The sequence below is a fragment of the Ranitomeya variabilis genome, chromosome 4 (assembly GCF_051348905.1).
Source record: "Ranitomeya variabilis isolate aRanVar5 chromosome 4, aRanVar5.hap1, whole genome shotgun sequence".
In the NCBI taxonomy this organism is placed as follows: Eukaryota; Metazoa; Chordata; class Amphibia; order Anura; family Dendrobatidae; genus Ranitomeya; species Ranitomeya variabilis.
Window position 1 is genome coordinate 88,908,229 of NC_135235.1, and position 25,012 is coordinate 88,933,240.

The window sequence follows — 25,012 nt, forward strand, 5'->3', positions numbered from 1 at the left end:
CAATGTTTTCTTTGAATGATTCCAAATATTCTAGGGTCAGTTGACATCTGAAGTAAATGAATGTTAATTTCACCAGAACTTTTGACGGCTGTTTGTTATGATCAAAGTTGACCACTTGATAAGCTTTTGATCTAACGTGTATGGGATTCCAAAGAAATAAAAACGTTTTGCAGTTAAAAAAATATATGTAAAGGCAATATATATATATATATATATATATATATATATATATATATATATATATATATATATATATATAAATAGTAAAAAAGGAACAGCACACTGGTGTAACTTATCTTTAGGGTGCAAAGCCTCCAGGCAACCCGTCCACCGGTCGTCAGTATTCAGTATAGATCAAAAAAAGAAGCAGCACTCCATTTTCAAAAAGGTGCAGGATTTATTCAAATCCACATGTCTATGCGACGTTTCAGCTCTACTGAGCTTTTCTCAAGCCTGAGAAAAGCTCAGTAGAGCTGAAACGTCGCATAGACATGTGGATTTGAATAAATCCTGCACCTTTTTGAAAATGGAGTGCTGCTTCTTTTTTTGATCTATATATATATATATATATATATATATATATATATATATATATAAAGATCGATTAAAAGTTAGAGAAGAAGCCATAGTTTGGTAATTAGGGCACTTTTCTGTTTTGTTGAAGTGGACATTTTTTTGCAAAACTGAAGCCATATTGGTTGTCATCATAAAACTGACTTCCCCAAAAAGGAGTTGACGACCAATGTAGCTGAACTTCCTGTTGTGATTTTTCAATCTGATTTAGAATGAAACGCTAGAAAAAAATGACTGGGAATTTCACAACATCTGACTGGTTACCAGTATACTACATCCACGGAAAACTTGAAAATGCAAATCTGACTTAGTATACTGCACAAAGTTCATGCTCCCGGTGAGAAAGGGTTCAAGAAATATGGGTTGACTACTTTTATTATAATTTTATTATGACACATAAAGTGCTATAGACAAGAAAATGCAATGGTTTCAACACGACAAGCGTTCACTTGAACTCATAGATGAATAGCCAACATAACACAAATGTAAATAAAGGCATACATATAGAAAATGAAACACACCCATCAATTGTTTGTGCGTTAACCAGTATGTACAGACTGCAATAGGCAACGTCATTTTCTTGTAATGAAGAGAAATAAAATTGCATTCGATTTTAGTTCATATCAGCTCAATGCAACGTTACCGGGAGCTATAGGCCGCCCTGCATACATGCTGGTCATACCACACAATGAGAACATACAGAGCAAAATAAGGTTCATACTTGTACACGTTTTGAATTATTCCTGCTGCTGTTTTGCTGCTTATTTGTAGTCATGCGATAGTAATTGATGGGGAAAAGAGCAGAATGCAAAGAAAAGTCATATAATTCCTTCAAGCACAAAGAGCAGACTGGTTGTAATGCATTGTCATTGGGCGCAGACCCATTCATTTCCCCACATTATTCTGATACTTTTTCGCAGTGATCAGAATATCATGTAAAGTAAAACATCAGTCAATACATACAGAGAAGGTATTGTATCTGGCACTTTTATGACCGGCAACTATTCTTCCCAACTCCACCATACAGGGAAAGACGTGTACAGAGGATATACAGACCAGTATGAGTTAATAGTTCCGATCATGTGACTATGCCATCAAATGATCATTTCTTTTCCTAGCAAAATGTATTGCTGTAAGACTTCTGGTCCTACTGTATTGGGATCTGATCTGATCATGTGACCAGTTGTCACATAATCGGTAATGATGAGCGAGTATACTCGTTACTTCAGTTTTCCTAGCATGCACGAGTGTTCTCCGAGTATTTTGGGCGTGCTCGCATATTATGCTTGCGTCACCGCAGCTGCATGGTTTGCGACTGCTAGACAGCCTGAACACATGCAGGGATTGCCTGTTTATTAGGGAATCCCCACAGCTGCAAATCATGCAGCTGCAGCGACTCAAACATAATCTCCGAGCATGCCCAAAATACTCGGAGAACCCACAAGCATGCTCAGAAAACTCAAGTAGCGAGCACACACACTCATCACTAATAATCGGACTTTACTACGATGTCATGGGTATAACCAGAAAGCGGGCAGCGATGTTGCCCACTCACTACACGCTGAAACTGGGTACACAGGGGCAATTACCTCTATTTTATTGGCTTTAGATACTTTACATGGTTACCCTGCCAGCACCTTATCACCCCTGAACGATGCATTTTTGTGAAAAACGCGCATCGGTAACACTTTCCTGCTTGTAAAGCAATGAATATTTAACATTTTTTATATATGGGAACACATACCTGTTTACTGGATGGCTTCAGAGTGCTGGTATTTGTATATGTTTTTTGTTACTAGAACTACATATAAGTAGCATATTTTATTTTGTCCCTGCCATACCTCTCATTTTGACTTTTTATATATGTACATAAAGTATTATCTATTGTCAATTTTTGAAGCACGTAGTAGTATTCTTTATAAAAGTTCTTTTGGCTTATTATGGTAATTATTTATCAATTTACAGTATATAGGATGTATATTATGATCGTGTAGGATATCGACATCTTTCTCCTAGGTGTACCCATTGTTAGCCTCAACTATGTTGTCTCGTTACATATATACAGTATATATTACATACATTTTTACTTGGCTTGTGAAAACGTTTCTTTTTATTGGGGTTATTTATAGTTATGCTTTTTAACGCAATTACATGGATTGTGGTTTTAGGAGTTTTTCACATTTTTTAAAGCGTTATTCCCATGTTTTTACAAAATTAAAATTGCGAAGTGCTTTTGAAAAAGTAAGCAAATTTCCAATTTAATTGTTACTAAAACTTCTCTCCATTCTCAAGAATGTATTAAGTCCTTATTTTATTGCTTACTGTACATGGCCTAGTTCTAGCAGTGGTGGCCAAATATGCACAGTGCTTACAAGCTTTTCTCAATAGATCATGTAAGTGCTGCTCTGGTGCTAGCTGGGATAGCTGGAGTGAACTCCCAGCTCCTAATTTGGCAGCTTCTGTGTATTGTGCTTCTATGATCCTGCAGAGGCAAAACTGCTTCACAGATCAGCATTGAAGCACACACAGGTTGGATCAAAGGTGCAACAATGCCACTGGTCCAAACTGTCAATCAAAGGTAAGTGCACTCCTCCCACTAGGCAGGAAGCTGGGAGGTTAGGGTGCATTTCTGCAGAAAATAATGGGAATAACCCTTTAATGTTGCATTAGCCATTGTGCCTGAAAAAGGGCCAATGTTGGGTTTGTTGCTTACAGGTCTTTGTAAAACAGTAGCATACAGCATTGACCTGGATAGGGTCTGGCACAGAGTACATACCTGTCCCTGAGAATAGTCCAAAGCTCCCCACCTAGACAGGCTTCCATCAACATGTACAAATACTTGCTGTCCTTAAATGTTCTGTATAACCTGAAAGATTAAACATGATGTTATTCATTCATACAGCCTGTCAGCAACGACCCCCAAACTATCAGTAGGGACATGACATTGACATGACATGTCATCTGCAGTCATAAGGCGAACGTGTCTTTGGAAAAAAAACTTACTCCGTATTATAATTTTGACCTTGACCATCATGAAATGGATATCTGTCCCTGGACTTTACTAGTCACCTATTTTGGAGCCATCCTGATACATTATATGGGGCACATATCTTACCTTACAATAAAGTCAGAGTGAGCACTTTGCATTATCTGTTTCTCGGATCGAATGTGTTCCTGTTGCCTTGTGTCCACTATGTGTCGCTTTTTAAGGATCTTCATTGCAAATGTTTTGGATTCTTCACTTTTCAGCTGTACCTGTAAGGGGGAACGTCCAATAAGATATTGGTAAATTCCTTGCACATCCATAATATACACAGAGAACTATGGAACATTAAAAAGTTAATTTTTACGATGGGGACTCTGTAATTTCAATAGGACCAAGTAAATTCTCTCCCTAAGGCTAGAGTCAGAGTAGCGTATGGCATCTGATGAGGGAGCATCGAATGCAATATGTTAACGACCCTTGGCTCCAGCTCTGCCGCGAGTATTCTTGTCAGTGTGCTCTGCTCTGCTCCTCTCGCATGAGAGAATCACAGCACAAGTGTGGAGGAGACAGAGAAACTAATTTCTCTATCGCCTCCATTGCCTGTCTTGGCATATATTGGACTGTACTGGGATGATGTCCTGTGTTTCATACTCACAAATAGATTTGTATGGGAGCGAGTGAGCCGAGTCTCGCTGCCAATCACTGCATGCTGCGATTGTTCTCTAATGCCGAATCGGCATGAGAAGATAACCGCTGATCCTTACTGCCCCATTGGGCCGAGTGCTATGCTGTGTTTTATCACACAGCACTTGGCCATATTATACACTAGTGTGACCCCGGCCTAAATAGTATAATGCTATGCAGGGTTCCATCAATACCAGACACCTGGCCAGACCAATCTGGATCATTTGTCCTTTGAGTGAGAGGTGCTGGAATCTGTCCAGAGCAGGACATAGAGGAACACCATGTTACAAACTTCTGAAGTCCCGTATAGCACACTTGAGAAGTGTAAACTAAGGAGGTGAGTGATCCCATGCAATAGAACATGGCTGGTTGCATAGCTGTTTTTTCATTAGAAAAATACTTCACTGGTAATTGAGTTGTACAGGACCTGCCATGTGTCAGAAATATTTATTTTTAACTGTTCTAAGTGCTTTTCTGTTTCTGTGCTTCTCCATTCCTGAGATATGGCCCCCTCGTCCTTTTTCTGCCTCGTATGGAAAATTAGACTTATTAGCAAATGGGTATGATCCTCATGAAGATGCCTGCAGAGAAGAGTGGAAGATCATGCGCTCTTGGCCAATAGCTAGATTTACAAACAAAGAAGAAGGAGCCATATCTCAGGAACAGTGAGATGCAGGAACCAAAAAACACGCTCAGATTCAGGAGAATGGCTGCATTTAGATCAGGTAAAACCAAGATTACATATTGATGATAAGTGACAGGTATTCCTGCATGAGTTCTTCACAATTATGAAAGTTATCACCTATCCATAGTATAGAGGCTCTGAAATGTCCAGTATAAATGGAATGGATTTATTGTTTTTAGGACTACCAGAGATATTTGAGCGCTGCTTCTCCCCAATCTGATAGAGAATGAAAGCGAGACTCCTGTTCACAGGCTAGTGGGGATGCCAGAGGTTGGATATCCATCTGCCTGCAATGTTGGGAATGAACTGAGCCTGACCCCATAATAAGGGAGTCACTCTGCCTCCATTTGTGCCAGTTAGCAAAAAGATCTGTTCTGGGTATGAATTCCCCCTTGTATGTTCCTAAAATGGAACTCCATAATGGACATGTGAACATAGCCTAAATAAGTAGTACACATAATACCTGATTCACCAAGACCGATGTTGTTCAGTTCATGCCAATCTTAATGAGGAGGTGTGATTGAGTCAGACACTGCTGATTCATGAAGAGGCACAAACCTCAGGGTGCACCTTGGCACAAATCCTACCCCATTTTCTGCAGGAGTAAGATTTATGCCGTAGTAATTTTGATGAGCGTCGGTCCCCATGGCCCCACCCCAGCTCTGACCACTTTGTCGAAGCTGGGCAAAAATGGCGAAGAATGACAAAAGTTGCTATATTTTACGCAGCCTTGAGTTTCTCCAAAATGTTGTGACATTTCAAAGTTTTTTTTATGCCAAGGTAAAAGCTTTAATGTCTCGACCCATGAGATATAATGCTTCTACTATATTACACCGTGGATTTTCACTGTGTACATTCAATTTGTAGAAAATTTGCCACAGTATTACGCATCGGTTACTGGTAAATGCTTTGATATCACTACATTACTAAAAAGGCTTTATTTCAGATTAAGTCTGGCCCAGCATTGTCTGTGTATCCCCAAAAATTAACAATTTAGTCAATTTAAACTGTATAATTAGAAATTAGTCAATTCTGCCCCTCATCTGAACTGCGCACATGGTGATACCTCTACACACGTAATAATTTTATACATTATGATTATAGATTTATTAATGCCGTATTCTTGATAGGTTTCCATGTCACCATCAGCTCAGTCTCATGACTTTGTCTCAAATGTCCCCTGGCAGGAGGCAGCGCGGCTCAGTCACAGAGCAACCGGATCAGGGTTAACCTTTGAAATTGGACCCAAGCAGCGCCCAGAATCTCCTTGATACTTCTAGGTTTTCCTACTTCTATTAAAATTCATTTCTAAGTAAGAGGACATGAAAAGTAATATGTCCTTGAAATGTATTCAAGAATAAATCAGATTTTACAATGCAAACTGCACATAATATTGAAAGGTCCAGTAGAGAAAAAAGGCAGTACTCACCGTACCGATCCAAGATTAGACCAGTGGAACGCTTGCAGCGCAAAATGACCATAGTCCTTTTGTTGTCTCCACCTCTTCTCCCCGCTGCTATGTGAAATTCCGCTTTTCAATAAAGGATCACGATCGGTATGATGAGTGCTGCCTTTTTTCTCTACTGGACATTCCCGTTGCACTGTTTATTCGGCAAGAACCCTGATTACCGTGTGATGTTGTACCTCTCGAGGAGCTGTTCAGCCAGGTATATTGAGGCCGACATTTGGTCCTGGTGCCGGGTCCTACTGCTTTTTCTACCCACTAATGATAATATTGAACGAATTCTGTAGACCTGATGAGGGTGGTGTACTGTACTCACTCCAAAGATTCATGTCCAAATGGCTTTATATTCTTGATATTAAAATGAATATTTTACTTTAGCCCAGCTGCTCATTGCAATATAAGAAGTGTAAATTTGCATAAAACATTATTCAGCAATTCTGACATAGATTTTCAAAGTAAGAACACCAGTCTAATCAAGTCTAACAGATATATTTGACTCCTTATTTATGCAGCCAATTTCATTTTTGTTTTTTAATTCAACTTTTTTTTACAAAGCACCATACCTTTTTTATTTTTCTGTCAAAATAGCTATATGAGGACTTTTTTATATTCAAAATTAAAGATTAATTGTAGTTTTGAATGACCACATTCATTTTACCATATAATGTACTAGAAAACAGGAAAAAAATCCAAGTGAGGTGAAACGGGGCAAAAAACCGAAACGCAATATTGCTATTGTTTTGGGGAATTTAATTTTTATGGCGTTCATTGTATGGTAAAAATGATCTTGCAATACGATTCTTTCCTTCAGTACAGTTTTGGCCATAACAGACTTGTTTAGATTTATTTTTATCATTTTAGTTGTTTTAAAAATTCCGAATTTTGTAAAAATAAAAATATATATTTTTCTCTTGATGGAGTGGCAGAGGTCTTCTTTTTGCATGTCAAACTATAGTTTTGAATGCTACATATTTTGGTCACTTTTTATTAGATTTTTCTGTGGGATATGCAGAAACCAAAATAACAGATCAGCACCTTCAAATGTGTCACAGGAATGTGGGGGAAAACTACCTGGAATGGACATCCTGATAGGATCTTATATGCTAAGGTCAGTGATTGACAGCATCATTTAAGGGGTTAACAGCAGAGATCAGAGCTGTTAACGCTCAAATTGCTGCTGTTATTGTAGCACAGCTGGTATCTATTCTGACTGATAGCGAGCTCAGTACTGATGCACTGCAGAGCGGCTGTCAGTCAGTGCCGGGGATGTGGTTACAGCTGCTGCTCACCATGTACTGAATGGTGATCGAAGCCGCGCCGGCCACGGATCTGTGACTGAAAGCCGAAGACTGCCAGGAAGAACATACTGTAGCTTGTTTCCTCTTGATAGCCAGGCTTTCAGCCTGACAACCTCTGGCATCAGAATGCGATTAACCTGTAGATTAACCCCATATCTACAGGTTAATAGTGTTATTTCATATGACAGGTCCCCTTTAAAGCCAGCATAATGCTACTGTATATGTGTATTATATAGCTATAGCTGTTATTGTAGATCTTACTTTATATTGCACTAATATTGCATATATCCAGCTGGGGCCCATTACACTAAAGCATACAGGTCATATACCATGTACCCGGTTCATAATTTGTGGGATTTTTAAGCAATTTGTCTTTTTTGTCACGTGATTCATGAATTTTGCTCAAACTCAAAAAAGCTCTTTACTTTCTGTCTTTAACCTTTTAAGAGCAAAAAATCACTTGTTCAGCTAAAATGTTGCACACAACTCTAACATCTGCAAAAAAAAAAAATTACTCTGTGGGTGGGGATAAGAGCACATTTGTGACTGAAATATATGGAAAACAAAAACCACGACCACAACGAAGAACATAAAAAAACTTGTGAACACATACGTACAAACATAAGCGTGAGCCAAACAATCAAGGGATGCTTTCAAAAGATTTATCAATTCAGTCAAGGTCACCAATGCTTTTATGTTTCCCAAGCATAGAAGTCTAAGATAGTGCCCGAGCCTAATAAATGGAACAGGTTTTGCTAAATTTAGCTTCTCAATATTCAAATGTATTCATTTATTTATATCTTTCTATGTGAAAATCACTGAGGATTAGTATTAGTTGCAGCTAAATATTGGATCAGCAAAGCTTCTATGAGATCCCTATCTGCTTATGTGATCGGACTCTTCTACATGTAGCAGACATTATGTATGTTTACAAGGGAATCACCGCAGTTAAGACTTTGATGGTGAAATGTTGAGCAAGTGTTACATGATGCTGAGGATTTCCCTTGGATCATGTCTTTAAAAATAGAATGACCACATATCTTAGTTCTCTTCTTTCACGTCTTTGGTAAGATGCAGCCCGGAACAAGATATGTGTGAACTAGAGATGTTATTCCACGCGACAACCTCAACCGAGCCCGCGAGGTTCCTAAACGAAGTGTATTACTATCATTTACATATGAGATTGTGTATACATAGCCGATGACATCGTGGGTGATGTGTTATACATGGAATAGGAGGTAATGTGGATGAAAAAAGGTTTTCATGTTCCTTAGAGGGGTTGGCCTATTTCTATTACAACAGATGTGTTGGGGAAATGATTTTGTGTCACTTACTAATATATAAGTATTTTATTCTCTCCTCCTGCTTTTGTTATTACAGCTGTCCTCACAGATGGCACAGTTCTCCTTCTATAAAATAGAGGAGCAAGTGACCAGGTGGTCCATCAGTCTCCTCTAATTGTACAACAGTTTAGTGGAGGATGTTGAGCACCAGTCTGGTCACTCGCTCCTCCATCGTTTTGAAAACAGGAGAAAGCCTGCAGGAGCACAAGATCAGAACCTGTAATACTTATGTATTGGTAAGTGCCACAAAATTAAGTCCCCAATATATTTGGTAAAATAAAAAAGTGGAGAACCCTGTTAAAGGAACCTATCAAATGATTTATGATGCCCAAAACAATTGCAGCCAGGTATGTTTTCTTCTGAAATACTTTGTCGTTCCTGAGAACAAATAGTTTAAAGGTTCGGCCAGGGACCACAGACATGAGACAAGGCAAGTCCAAAACAACCCCTGGCGGCGTTTGACTGACAAGCCTTTTTTACGTGTCTACATAGGGATAGGCTTGCCAATCACCTAGAGTGGTGCGAGAAGTCGGCTGGAGCAGGGCCAGACTAGTCTAGATCTTTAAACTATGTTTTCTCTGAAATTCCCCAATAATTTATGCAGCTAGGCTTTGATACTTGTTGTCCATGGTTTGGGCACCATGAATTGCTTGACAGGTTCACTTTAAAGGAGTTAATACATTTTAATCAATAGACCTTGGAATAATAATAAGATGAACAACTGGTTGTGTTAAAAAAAAATGTTCCTGTGCTAAGATAATCTTATAAATGTGTCCCTGCTGTGTACTGTGTAATGGCCGTGTCTGACCTTGCAGGAACATGGTCTGATCATATCACAGCTCCTGGGCAGGGGGGAAGTAAAACAGACTATACAGACATTGCAGCATGGGATCACAGCTGATTACTTCTGTGAGGTTAAACATGTTTTAAACAGGCAAGGAAATGTTTTACCTCTCAAAAAGAAGCAGCTGGTTCCCATGCTGTCCTGTCTGTATACTCTCTCTTGTGTCCTCCTTGCCCAAAAGCTGTGGTGTGATCAGACCATGTTCCAGAACGGTCAGACACAACTATTACACAGTACACAGCAGGGGCACATTTATAAAATTACCTCAACACAGGGAAAACATGTTTTAACATGTTCAGTTTTGAAGCGTATTATTATTGCAAGATCTATTGCTATGTTTATGGGAAAAACCCTTTAATATTAAACATCCATGCATACTTCTTCTGATCATATCTGATTATTATGTCATCAAATATTCCAAACCAAAGTAATATTCACACTTCGGCTTCCTTAAAATAGTCATGACTAGTGTTGAGCATTCCGATACCGCAAGTATCGGGTATCGGACGATACTTGCGGGTATCGGAATTCCGATACCGAGATCCGATACTTTTGTGGTATCGGGTATCGGTACCGAAACAACATTAATGTAAAAATGTGTAAGAGAGAGAATTAAAATAAAAAATATTGCTATACTCACCTCTCCGACGCAGCCTGGACCTCACCGAGGGAACCGGCAGCGTTGTTTGCTTAAAATTCGCGCGTTTACTTCCTTACGTGAAGTCCTGGCTTGTGATTGGTCGCGTGCCGCCCATGTGGCCGCGACGCGACCAATCACAGCAAGCCGTGACGTAATTTCAGGTCCTTCAGGATTTTAAAATTACGTTCTGGCTTGTGATTGGTCGCGTCGCGGTCACATGGGTGACGCGACCAATCACAAGCCGTGACGTCACGGGAGGCTGGACACGCATGCATTTTAAAATGCGCGCGTGTCCTGCCTCCCGTGAAGTCCCGGCTTGTGATTGGTCGCGTCGCCCATGTGGCTGCGACGCGACCAATCACGGCAAGCTGTGACGTAATTTCAGGTCCTTCAGGATTTTAAAATTACGTTCTGGCTTATGATTGGTCGCGTCGCGGTCACATGGGCGACGCGACCAATCACAAGCCGTGACGTCACGGGAGGCTGGACACGCGCGCATTTTAAAATGCGCGCGTGTCCTGCCTCCCGTGACGTCCCGGCTTGTGATTGGTCGCGTCGCCCATGTGGCCGCGACGCGACCAATCACATCAAGCCGTGACGTAATTTCAGGTCCTTCAGGATTTTAAAATTACATTCTGGCTTATGATTGGTCGCGATGCGACGCGACCAATCACAAGCCGTGACGTCACGGGAGGCTGGACACGCGCGCATTTTAAAATGCGCGCGTGTCCAGCCTCCCGTGACGTCACGGCTTGTGATTGGTCGCGTCGCCCATGTGACCGCGACGCGACCAATCACAAGCCAGAACGTAATTTTAAAATCCTGAAGGACCTGAAATTACGTCACGGCTTGCCGTGATTGGTCGCGTCGCGGCCACATGGGCGGCACGCGACCAATCACAAGCCGGTACTTCACGTAAGGAAGTAAACGCGCGAATTTTAAGCAAACAACGCTGCCGGTTCCCTCGGTGAGGTCCAGGCTGCGTCGGAGAGGTGAGTATAGCAATATTTTTTATTTTAATTCTTTCTTTTACACATTAATATGGTTCCCAGGGCCTGAAGGAGAGTTTCCTCTCCTTCAGACCCTGGGAACCATCAGGGATACCATCCGATACTTGAGTCCCATTGACTTGTATTGGTATCGGGTATCGGTATCGGATTGGATCCGATACTTTGCCGGTATCGGCCGATACTTTCCGATACCGATACTTTCAAGTATCGGACGGTATCGCTCAACACTAGTCATGACTCATGACGTGACCAGGGTACAGTCTGAAAATATCAAGGACTTGCAGTGTAGTGTGACACAAGGGGAATTTTAGGGGAATTTTAAGGTGAAGAATTAACGAGCGCCTACACTATGCCCGGCCTGGTTTATCCCTAAGCTAAAGCTGATAGCGATGTAGCAGGTCCACTCTCTGGTCTGTCTGTGACGACCTGCACTGATATAGAACATCTGTAAAGTGCATTTCCTACAACCCTCTCCACTTATATAACACTTATGTAGAGATATTTACAAGTCAGCTCTTCTCATATAGTAATTTACAATTATTTTTTAAAAGATCGAGGGCAATCCAACCATATTAAAATATTCACATCTTCAGCTTTTGAGACCTTCACAATTAAAAATGATAATGTTTTATCAACCTTGTTAGTAGATGAGCCCTGTCTTCTCATGACATGCCTTTTATAGTGTGTGAAGGGCTTCCCTTCCCTAGTGAGCTTATGCCATGGAGTATTGATTACGGGTGTCTCCTTCTGCAGGGGTGACATATTTAGCGGCTGGCTCTCCTCTTCCCTTGGTGACAGTTGCTGTGTTTACACCACGCCGCATTGTTCAGCAGCGTTCCTGGCATTCTCCAGCAGGACGAGATACCAGAAACTCCTCCTGTGCAAACTCTGGGCCCTGCTACTAATCACTGCTCATCCAATGCAACCGTCTTGTACATTTTTCCTATGTAATTATGGATAATAAAGAAAACTATTAGAAAGTCGTAGTATAGCACACATGGCTTTGCCTATTGCAAAAATCATATACTGTATATTATGTCCCTCATTCATTTGTCTCAAAATATATATGTGTATGTTGTGCGTTAATTTTGACTTTGATATGCAAGAAAATTGGAATAAAGTGATAAAATCCCCCTTTCATCATTTCCTATTGCAATCAGTGAAAAAAGCCAATCCTGATCAGGTCTGATAAATACAGTGGCAAGACACGGTAAAGGCCGTTTCCCATCTTTCAGTGTGACCCCCTATCCAGCTGCGTAGAACCCCATCTAAATGAAGCAGTGTCTGGGTACATGTAACACGGCTCCTATCAATCTCTATGGGACTGTTCCACTTTATCTAGCAGTCACACAGAGAATGAATGGAGCACTGGTACACATGTCTGACCATCAAAACATTCAGATAGGGATCTGCTGAACCCTTTCTCGGGATTGATGGGGGTCTCAGGAATCAGCCCCTCACTGATCAGCTGCTCATCTCCTATCCTATGTATACGCAGTAACTTCTTACGATAGGAATAACCCTTTCAAGAGGTTGTCCGGGACTTTATCATTGATGGTCTATCCTTAGGACAGGTCATCAATGTCTAATTGGTGAACTCAGCAGTTCCCAGCTGCAGACGACACCGGGAACAGCTGATCAGTGGGGTTAGACCATCAATGTTAATGTCAAAATCCTGTGGATTTGCTTTACATTTTACCCTTCACATTGCAAATGATGAAATCCACTGTGAATCCAACTTGCAGCCTAAATTTACAGGCTGCAGGTGTCAAATCTTGAATGTCAATCAAGTTACTATCCGGATTGTCTCTGCAAATTCTACGTGAGATATGGTAAAATGCTACTACTATATTATGCAGGAATTAAGCTAAGAGAGTACTAATGCCAATGGTATAGGTGCTTCTCACAAAATTAGAATATCATCAAAAAAGTTAATTTATTTCAGTTCTTCAATACAAAAAGTGAATTTCATATATTATCAAGCCTACGCGGCACTTGATTAATCTCATCATGGGTAAGCGATTCAGCTATTAATGGCACTTTTCTTTTCCTTTTTTGGGGGGTACATTGTCACTGTTGCAGCCTCAGGGAAGGTTCTAGGAAATGTGTATCTCTGCTGTATGGGTGTCAGCATTACGGGACTATGTGAAGTCCAAACTTAGTTACTGGTACAGATGGCTGACATGATACAATACTATAATTTAAAGTGCCTCTGTACTTAATACCATGATGATGTTCATTATTTATGCCTTGGACCCATGTGCTTCTTACTAGGGTTCTATGTCCTGTGTTTGTGTTTCATTTAAGTAGATTTTTGTATCACTTCTATATGTAATAAAGCTTTTTTTTAAATTTACTAATTGTGTATAGAAATCCATATTTCAGGTTCTCATGTCCTGGATACGTCTGTGTGTGGTGGCTCTTGAAGCAATGACTCCGGCAGCAATCCACTCCTTGTTAATCTCCCCCAAATTTTTGAATGGCCTTTTCTTAATCCTTTCAAGGCTGCGGTTATCTCAGTTGCATGTGCACCTTTTTCTACCACACTTTTTCCTTCCACTGAACTTTCCATTAATATGCTTGGATAAAGTACTCTGTGAACATCAAGCTTCTTTAGCAATGACCTTTTGTGGCTTACCCTCCTTGTGTAGTGTGTCAAAAACTGCCTTATGGACATCTGCCAAGTCAGCAGTCTTCCCCTTGATTGTGGAGCCTACCAAAACAGACTAAGGGACCTTTTTAAATGCTTAGGGTATGTTCCCACGTTCAGTATTAGGCAGCGCTTTGGACGCAGCACATGTCTGCTCCATCCAAAGTGCTGCTGCCTTCTGAACGCAGGTGATTCCGCATGTGTTCATTGAACCATGCAGAATCACCGCGTCCCATACATTGCACAGGTGATATTTATCTTGAAGAGACTGAGCGTCTCCACAAGATAAATAGACTTGCTGCGGTCTGGAAAGACGTGCTGCATGTCCATCCACAGGGAAGCCGGAGGCGTCCGTGCATGCATAGTGGACATGGGATTTCGTCAAATCCCATCCATTATGCTGTAACATCTGGCCGCTGCGTGTTGGATGCTACATACATCTGTTTACTGACTGTGGAAACATACCCTTAGGAAGCCTTTTCAGGTGATTTTTGTTAATTATTTTAATTTACTAAGATAAGGACTTTGGGGTTTTCATTGGCTTAAGCCATAATCATTAACATTAACAGTCATTACACTGGCTGCCCATTCATTATAGAATCCAATTCAAAGTACTTGTTCTCACCCACAAAGCTCTCCAAAGTGCGGCACCTCCCTACATCTCCTCCCCCACTTCTGTCTATCAGCCTAAAAGACCACTGCACTCTGCAAATGACTTTCGACTAACCTCTGCACTAATCCGTACCTCCCACTCCCGACTACAAGACTTCTCCCATGCTGCGCCAATCCTCTGGAATGCTCTACCCCAAGATATTAGGACCATCCACAATTTGCATAGTTTTAGGCACTTCCTCAAAACACATTTGTTCAGAGCGGCCTACCATGTTCCCTAATCAAAGTCATATTATGTTTGTGTCTGTGTAGCCCATTCACTATCTCCATCTATCCCCCACCCCTGAAGATGGCTGGACCATCATTGTAAATATACACCTGTACTTTGTATCTCCTCCACCTCATTGTAGATTGTAAGCTCTCACGAGCAGGGTCGTCTTATTTTGCTTTAATTATTGTATTGTTAACGTTGTTACTTATCACTGTTGTGTTTGAAACTGTTAAACTGTAAAGCGCTGCGTAATATGTTGCCACTATATAAATAAAGATTATTATTATTAACAGATATAAACACTTGAAATAGATCACTCTGTTTGTAATGACTCTATATAATATATGAGTTTCACCTTTTGTATTGAAGAACTGAAATAAATTAACTTTTTGATGATATTCTAATTTTGTGAGAAGCACTAGTATGTTCTCCTCTTGTTAATGTGGGTTTCCTTCAGGTTCTCTGGTTTCGTCCCACACTACAAAGACATATCGATAGGGAGTTTAGATTGTGTGCCATATTGGGGACAGTGATGATCATGTCTGTAAAGCGCTGTGGAAATGAATGGTGTAAAATAAATAAATAAATAAAACTATCACCAGAAAATGGTGCAAGTTTTGGCAAAATTTATGTCTACTCATAGCAGGCAAATACTTAAATACTTAATGTCATAATCTAATTTCTTTTCTAATAAACCTTATGTAAAAAGTCCCTTCTGTTTCCTCACTACACTACCTAACTGCTTTATGTTTTTTTCTTCCTCTTTGATGATGCTTCATTTGAGAATCACAGTGCATGCTGGAATAGTCAAACTAGTTATCATCAGGGGGCTGAGGCTGCAGTCACTGCCACAGCCTCTGCCCTCTCTCCTCTTCCCTGAAATTAAGCATCATCAGTAACAGCTGTTTCAAGGGCTGGACAAATCTCTGCTGTACTGAGCATGTGCTGGTTGTCAAGTTCCTACATATGCTCAGTAGATTGTAACTCTGCAATATGCACATTGACAGTGCGCTTGCTGCCCCTGATCAGAAGTAAGGAGCCAGCAAGAGAGTGAACTGTCAGTGCGCACTGTAAGAAGAATACCCACAGTGTAGGAAAAGCAGAGACAAGCGCTGCACCCGCAATTGACATTGCTGCCCCTGATGACTCATTTGACTATCCCAGCACTGGGATTTTCTTACGAAGCTTAAGCAAAGATGAAGTAGTAAAATATAAAAACAGTTGGATTGTGTAGTGAGGGAATGGTAGGGGATTTTTAATTAAAGTATATTAGAAAAGAGATTAGATTATGACATTAAATAGATGGGCATTTAGGATTAAAATACATTTTAGTTCAGGATCACCCCTTTAATTTTCTTAGCTTGGGATACTCCAAAATATGCAAAACTTATTAAGACGCGTGAACTTTTAACACATTTACTTCAATTTACTCCATCGGTCCTTTATTTTAGGCTTATGTATAAAACGCTAATTTTTTATGAATGTGGGCCATATAGACTCATAAGTGTTCATTGTTATACTATACCACAATATTATTGTATAAAGCATCAGAAGAACCCACCCAAGTTGACAAAGTAGCAGAACTCCAATGAAACAATTACAACAGTCAAGAGAATATGGTATCTATATTATGTGTGGTCACTATTATCAGACACCTTCCCAAAATGACTGCTTTCACATGGACATTTCATACAGTCAAATAATAATTTCTTCTTACCAGTTCGACTCTTCCAAATCCTCCAACTCCAAGAGTATCGATGATGTTAAAGTCTGTAAGCTTGAGATTACCGAAGAATGCTGCCTCAGCCTCATATCTATATTTTTTGAGGAAAAAAAATAAAAGTCTTTTAGAAACGTGAACTCGTGAAGAGTCTTTAGTGGAACCAGTGAGATTGATCATAATTTCCATATAAGAATGTTTCTGATTTGGTCCAAAAAGTTTCAATGTCACTCGCAGTGTCCAAGTATTATATAGTCAGTAGTAGAATTTCACCTGGTACAATGTGATGCCTTACTGTTACATGGTGGCAAATCTCCAATGTAATAATTATTTAGACTTCTGCTAGAAAATTCCGGCTTGTGCAGAAAATTAGGGAGGATAGGATGAGTAACAAGAACCATGCAAACATCTGCATTTAATTGTCCCGCTCATATCTTGGCAATCTAGAAATATATCCAGTACGACTGCGCTCTTCATCCCATCCTCACCAGCTCTATTTGCTTCCTTACACTGCTAGTCCTTTCTGTGTCTGCCCAAAGTCACTGGTTCAGCACCAGTCAATAAAAAACTCCTAAAATATCTCAATGAGCAATGCGATATATTTAGTACAGAAGTGACAGACCGGCTCTGCCCACCCTTTAGAAGCATTGACCCTGGACACGGTGGTATACATTTCTGCAGAAAGACCTCCGAGTACGTTCCTTGCCCGGCATATGTTCATTAGACATACCATACTGAACATATGTGACTGGCTTTTCTCGGAATAAATACCATGAATTCACACAGACGTCTCCTATAACCGAGTTGAAAGTAATGCAATTATGTTAATATTTGAGAGGAATCACAGAGAGGAATGTAATATGGGTAGAGGGGTTAGAGGAGCAGGCAACCATGGCTCCTAACAGGTGTTGTGTTATCCAGTATACCGAATGCCTGCTAGTAAAGATGAGTGCATTAATTAAATTCAAGTCAAAATGATGTCAAAATTTTGGAAATTTGCTGAACCTGCAGCTATTTTACACATTGCAGAGGATTTCAGAGAAGGCTCACATGACTTTAGACGTGACCGAGTGGCGGGGAAGGTAGAAAAAAGCTCACAAAACCTTTGCTATCACATGATATCGCCACATAGCACAGCCAATCAGAAGAGAATTATCAGAGCCCGTATAAAAGTAGAAGCAAATCCATTTTAAAGGTTTTTGCTATGTAATCTGAAGACCGCATACTGTAAGGCTATGTGCACACGTCAGGATTCTTTGCAGAAATTTCCTGAACAAAACCAGACTTTTTCTGCAGGAAATCCGCATGCGTTTTTTTTCGCGTTTTCATCTAGTTTTTTGAGCGGGTTTTTGCACTTTTTTTGTGTAGATTTTTCGCGTTTTTTTTTCCGGAGCTTCCCCAATTCAATAATATAGCGGCAAAAATGCAAATCTGCAAAATTAATGAACATGCTGCACTTTTTCCGTGATGCGTTTTTTTTTGTGCAAAAAAACAACATATGCACAAAAATTGTGGATTGCATTCTAATAATAGGATGCTTAATGTAAGCATTTTTTAAAAGGTTTTATCGCGTTTTTATACCGGAAAAATGCGAAAGATCCTGAACGTGTGCACACAGCCTAAGAGCTAAAACACAGATTTCAGTGACAGCTCTTACTAAGCTCCATGGTTTTGTTTGCTTGCAATGATTTTATTACCACCAGGAGCTTATTATTGCTGGACACAGTAGCACAAGCACGTTAGTCTGACTCCGCCCCTCCCTGTGATAAGCAGCTCACAGTTTAAGGACATTGTACATACAGAGGCTGGTGTGGGCGGGGCCAGCTTCCTCAGCTCTGCTTCATTGCTAAATCTAAAATCTCTGATTGTGTCAGAACGGCTGCATTCAGTAATCTAAGTGATACCTCATTGAATTCAGCTTCACTTTGCCTACATCAGGCTGATTTCAGGCAAAGTAGCAAAAACCTCCTGACAGATTCCCTTTAACCCCTTCCCGACATGTGACGGTATAGTACGTCACATGTCGGGACCCCCGCTTTGATGTGCGCTCCGGCGGTGAGCGCACATCAAAGTCGCGACATGTCAGCTGTTTCTTACAGCTGACATGTGCGCGCAATAGCGGCGGGTGAAATCGCGATCACCCGCCGCTATTAACTAGTTAAATGCCGCTGTCAAACACAGACAGCGGCATTTAACTACCGCATCCGGCCGTGCGGCCGGATATGAGCGCATCGCCGACCCCCGTCACATGATCGGGGGTCGGCGATGCATCAGGACAGTAACCATAGAGGTCCTTGAGACCTCTATGGTTACTGATTGCCGGTGGCTGTGAGCGCCCCCCTGTGGTCGGCGCTCACAGCACACCTGCAATTCTGCTGTGTAGCAGCGATCTTATGATCGGTGCTGCATAGCAGAGCCGATCGGGCTGTGCCTGCTTCTAGCCTCCCATGGAGGCTATTGAAGCATGGCAAAAGTAAAAAAAAAAAGTTTTTAAAAATGTGAAAAAAAAAAAAAAAACATAAAAGTTTAAATCACCCCCCTTTCGCCCCAATCAAAATAAATCAATAAAAAAAGCGCCCAACCTACACATATTTGGTATCGCCGCGTTCAGAATCGCCCGATCTATCAATAAAAAAAAAGCATTAACCTGATCGCAAAACGGCGTAACGAGAAAAAAAATCGGAACGCCAGAATTACGTTTTTTTGGTCGCCACGGCATTGCATTAAAATGCAATAACGGGCGATCAAAAGAACGTGTCTGCACCAAAATGCTATCATTAAAAACGCCAGCTCGGCATGCAAAAAATAAGCCCTCACCTGACCCCAGATCACGAAAAATGGAGACGCTACGAGTATCGGAAAATGGCGCAATTTTGTTTTGTTTTGTTTTTTGCAAAGTTTGGAATTTTTTTTCACCACTTAGGTGAAAAATAACCTAGTCATGTTAGGTGTCTATGAACTCGTACTGACCTGGAGAATCATAATGGCAGGTCAGTTTTAGCATTTAGTGAACCTAGCAAAATAGGCAAGCAAAAAACAAGTGTGCGATTGCACTTTTTTTGCAATTTCACTGCACTTGGAATTTTTTTCCCGTTTTCTAGTACACGACATGCTAAAACCAATGATGTCGTTGAAAAGTACAACTCGTCCCGCAAAAAATAAGCCCTCACATGGCCATATTGACGGAAAAATAAAAAAGTTATGGCTCTGGGAAGGAGGGGAGCGAAAAACGAAAACGGAAAAACGGAAAAAGCTCCGGGGGTGAAGGGGTTAAGGCGAAAAGACATCTCATATAACAGCTTCGCTTTAATGCTAGGCAACAAAAATAAATAAAGAGCTGAATAAATTGTAAATTTAAATTTAGCCAAGCGCGTGAATTTGAATTTCAAAACGTTTGCTCATCTCTCTTGGATAGACATAACGATTATTTAAAGAATATGTAAGTACATTATAGTGTTGTTCATAGCAGCCAATTAATTTGCTTCCAGCTTTTAGTTTGTCCTAAGTACATTTCAAAATAATAGACTTTGACTAAGCAAAACCAAAATTGCTAAGTTATGCATTCACCTCCTGATTTGTGGATTGCCAGCTATCAACTCTGAGGAATCTTTACTTTTCCCAATGCATAGATTCTCTCAGTCCTTAATTTTACAGGGAATTAGAACATAAATATGTTTATTTTTTAGGCATAAAATGTTGATGAACTATCCAATATCAGATTGGTGGGTAAATGGAACCCCCATCGATCAGCTGGTTTAGCCCTGGTAATACCTAGATTGAAACATTGAACTGAATTGAACAGCACAGCTCTGTTATATATGTAGTAGTCACTGACAGGTGCTGCAGATCTGCTTCTGTCTACAGACAGCCTGTTTCATAGTGTTTGCCCCTCATGAGTGTAGAACAGAGACTGGCTGGCTGAATACGATGCCCTTGAGTTTCTGGATCGGCATTTATCCCTGGTCATGTTGCAAACTTCATTAAATGGTCAGACGTTAAGCTATAAGGTAGCCAACACTCCTGGATTGTACTTTGATTCTGTGTGAAAGATGAATTCCATACTTTCCTACCATGAGCATTGCCACCTATAAAACGCCATACTGAGCTGGTTCCCTTATGAAGAACCCATGTAATTTCATTAAGAAAAATTAGACTGAGGCAAGGAAAAATACTTGGATTAGGGTGCTTATAATTCCATTTTTTTGTTATTAAGCTGTAGAAGAGATTAATCAACTTTGTTAAAACATACACATGATATGATTTTTCCACCAGACACAAATAATACTTTTAAGTAATTTTTATAGCAGAAGACCCAACTATAGAGCCGTAACTAAACACTTTGACTTCTTACCTAGCAGAGGGGCCTCTAGACCTCTCCAGGCACCAGGGGTCAGATGCATCTGCTAACTCTGCACCCCCTACAACTAGATTTTTTATCAAAAGCCAAGGTGTGAAATAGAATCAGACTCTTCAGTCTTTATAATATGCACAAAGATTGACTGGAGATGGAATGGAATCAATATGGACAGCTCTTTTCAGAGTACTGAGAAGTTAAATTAGGAGAAGTTCCTATATTCGGTCAATAGAGAAATAATGCACAATGAGATCAATACATCCCTGATGATGATCTAACTGCTCTACAAGCTATTCTATTACCATGTATTAGAATATAAATATATATTAAGTTCCTACTTAATGTAGCCTTCATTGCTACGTGTTCCTCCATCAAAGACCAGACTTCAAGTAGAAATGTCTCCTGTATTATGAATGTCAACTATAATAGCCGGTAGACCATCCTCAGCTTGATACTTAAGAACACATCTCTGTAAATGTAATAAAAATATCTGTTAAAGAAAACAAAAAGGAGATGGTTCATATAATTTCTTGGTGCACGAGACAAAAAAGCAAAAGACAAGAAATTGTAGTGTCTAACAAAAATGAAAAGGCTCAATACCCCTCTAACCATCTTCCATCACGGCCAATTTTCACTCTTGCGCTTTTTATTTTTTTCCTTTCTCTCCTTCCATGAGTCAAAACCTTTTAATTTTTCTGTCAATGTAGCCTTTGTGGACTTAGTTTTTGCAGGATGAGTTGAGGTTTTAAATTACACCATTCATTTTTCCATACAATGTACTAGAAAAACGGGTAATAAAAAATTTGGTGAAAAAGTGAGAAAAAAAAATTACCATTGTTTTATTTTTATGGCATTCAAGGTATGGTAAAAATGATTACATTATTTTCTATATTAGTATGATTACAGCGATATTACATTTATACAGCTTCTTTTTTATTTAAGTTGTAAATAAAAAAAAAATCTAAAATTTTTGAAAGAATATTTGACTTGTGTCACCATTTTCTAAGACCTGTAACTTGTAAAAATGTTATCGATAGCCATGTGTGAGGTTGTTTTTATGTGGTGAGCTGTAGTTTTTATTGATACACTTTGGGTGCATATGATGTTTTGATTGTTTTTTATTGCATTTTTTAACCCCTTCGTGCCATGCGCCATACTAGTACTGCACTGCCGGCACTGCATTTGTGCCAGCCGCAGTACTAGTACGGCGCTCCGATCACCGCGGTCTCGCGCTGAGGTGATCGGGTGCGGGTGTCAGCTGTATATGACAGCTGACACCCCGCAGCAATGCCCACGATCGGCGCTAGCGCCGATCGCGGGCATTCAACCCCTCTGATGCCGCTGTCAGTAGTGACAGCGGCATAGAGGGGGATCGCGCAGGGACGGGGCCTCCCTGCGCTCTCCCACCGGAGCAATGCGATGAGATCGCGTTGCTCCGGTGATCTGGAAGGAGTACCCGGATCCAAGATGGCCGCGGGACTCCTTCCGGGTCATGAAATGACCTGGCTAGCCGACGCCTGCTGAGAGCTGCTGAGAGCAGGCGCCGGAAAGCCTCCTGAACTTGCCTGTCAGATCGCTGATCTGACAGAGTGCTATGCACAGTGTCAGATCAATGATCTGATCTAATACAGTGATGTCTCACCCTGGGACAATGGTAGAAAGTAAAAAAAAAAAATCCCCAAATAAAGAAAAGAAAAACATTTCCCAGTAAGAAAAACATTTCCCAGTAAATCCATTTATTTATGTAAATTAAAAAAAACAATAAAAGTACACATATTTGGTATTGCCGCATCCGTAACCCCCCGCTCTATAAAACTTTCCAACTAGTTAACCCCTTCAGTGAACACCGCAAAAAAAATAAATAAAAAACAAGGCAAAAAACAACGCTTTATTATCATACAGGCGAACAAAAAGTGGAATAACACGCGATCAAAAAGACGGATATAAATAACCATGGTACCGCTGAAAACGTTATCTTGTCCTGCAAAAAAAAAGCTGCCATACAGCATCATCAGCAGAAAAATAAAAAAGTTATAGCTCTCAGAATAAAGCGATGCAAAATCAATTATTTTTTTATATAAAATAGTTTTTATTGTGTAAAAGCGCCAAAACATAAAAAAATTACATAAATGAGGTATCGCTGTAATCGTACTGACCTGAAGAATAAAGCTGCTTTATCAATTTTACCACACATGGAACGGTATAAACGCCCCCCCTAAAAGAATTTCAGGATTTGCTGTTTTTTGTTAATTCCACCTCCCAAAAATCGGAATAAAAAGTGATCAAAAAATGTTGTGTGCCCGAAAATGGTATTAATAAAAACGTCAACTCGTCCCGCAAAAAAACAAGATCTCACATGACTCTGTGGGCCAAAATATGGATAAATTATAGCTCTCAAAATGTGGTGATGCAAAAACTATTTTTTGCAATAAAAAGCGTCTTTTAGTGTGTGATGGCTGCCAACCATAAAAATCCGCAAAAAAAATGCTATAAAAGTAAATCAAACCCCCCTTCATCACCCCCTTAGTTAGGGAAAAATAATAAAATTTTAAAAAATGTATTTATTTCCATTTTCCCATTAGGGTTAGGGTTAGGGCTAGGGTTAGGACTAGGGTTAGGGCTAGGGTTAGGGTTAGGGTTGGGGTTAGGGCTAGGGTTAGGGCTGGGGTTAGGGTTGGGGTTAGGGTTTCAGTTAGAATTGGGGAGTTTCCACTGTTTAGGTACATCAGGGGCTCTCCAAACGCGACATGGCGTCTGATCTCAATTCCTGCCAATTTTGCATTGAAAAGTCAAACGGCGCTCCTTCCCTTCCGAGCTCTGCCATGCTCTCAACCAGTGGTTTATCCCCACAAATGGGGTATCAGCGTACTCAGGACAAATTGCACAACAACTTTTGGGGTCCAATTTATCCTGTTACCCTTGGGAAAATAAAAAATTTGGGGCAAAAAGATCATTTTTTGTGAAAATTAGTATGAAATTTTTTTTACGGCTCTACATTATAAACTTCTGTGAAGCACTTGGAGGTTGAAAGTGCTCAACACACCTAGATTAGTTCCTTGGAGGGTCTACTTTCCAAAATGGTGTCACTTGTGGGGGTTTCAACTGTTTAGGCACGTTAGGGGCTCTCCAATCGCGACATGGGTTCCGATCTCAATTCCAGCAAATCTTGCATTGAAAAGTCAAATGGCGCTCCTTCCCTTCCGAGCTCTGCCATGTGCCCAATTAATGGTTTACCCCAACATGTGGGGTATCGGCATACTCAGGACAAATTGTACAACGACTTTTGTGGTCCAATTTCTCCTGTTACCCTTGATAAAATAAAACAAATTGGATCTGAAGTAAAAATTTTGTGAAAAAAAAGTTAAATGTTCAATTTTTTTTAAACATTCCAAAAATTCCTGTGAAGCACCTGAAGGGTTAATAAACTTTTTGAATGTGGTTTTGAGTACCTTGAGGGGTGCAGTTTTTAGAATGGTGTCACTTTGGGGCATTTTCTGTCATATAGACCCCTTAAAGTCACTTCAAGTGTGAGGTGGTCCGTAAAAAAAATGGTTTTGCAAATCGCTGGTCAACTTTTAACCCTTATAACTCCCTAACAAAAAAAAATTATGTTTCCAAAATTGTGCTGATGTAAATCAGACATGTGGGAAATGTTGTTTATTAACTATATTATGTGATATAACTCTCTAATTTAAGGGCATACAAACTAAAATTTGAAAATTGCTAAATTTTCATAATTTTTGACAAATTTTTGTTTTTTTCACAAATAAATGCAAGTCATATCGAAGAAGTTTTACCACTATCATGAAGTACAATATGTCACGAGAAAACAGTGTCAGAATCACCAGGATCCGTTGAAGCGTTTCAGAGTTATGAC

General features: G+C 40.1%; 1 protein-coding gene across 5 annotated transcripts in view; it reads right to left on the reverse strand.

Annotated features, from left to right (window-relative positions):
- PRKG1 (protein kinase cGMP-dependent 1) overlaps positions 1–25,012 on the reverse strand; it is a 1,588,699-nt gene that overhangs the window by 32,153 nt on the left and 1,531,534 nt on the right. For 2 of the 5 annotated variants that reach the window (XM_077258875.1, XM_077258872.1), the window contains exons 10-13: positions 16,779–16,875; positions 3,689–3,828; positions 3,350–3,439; positions 1,295–1,333 (exon numbers count right to left, since the gene is read on the reverse strand). In XM_077258875.1, coding sequence (XP_077114990.1) covers positions 1,295–1,333; positions 3,350–3,439; positions 3,689–3,828; positions 16,779–16,875 — 366 coding nt within the window. The remainder of the gene's footprint in view (positions 1–1,294; positions 1,334–3,349; positions 3,440–3,688; positions 3,829–16,778; positions 16,876–25,012) is intronic. The other 3 variants (XM_077258877.1, XM_077258876.1, XM_077258873.1) reach the window with 2 other exon arrangements.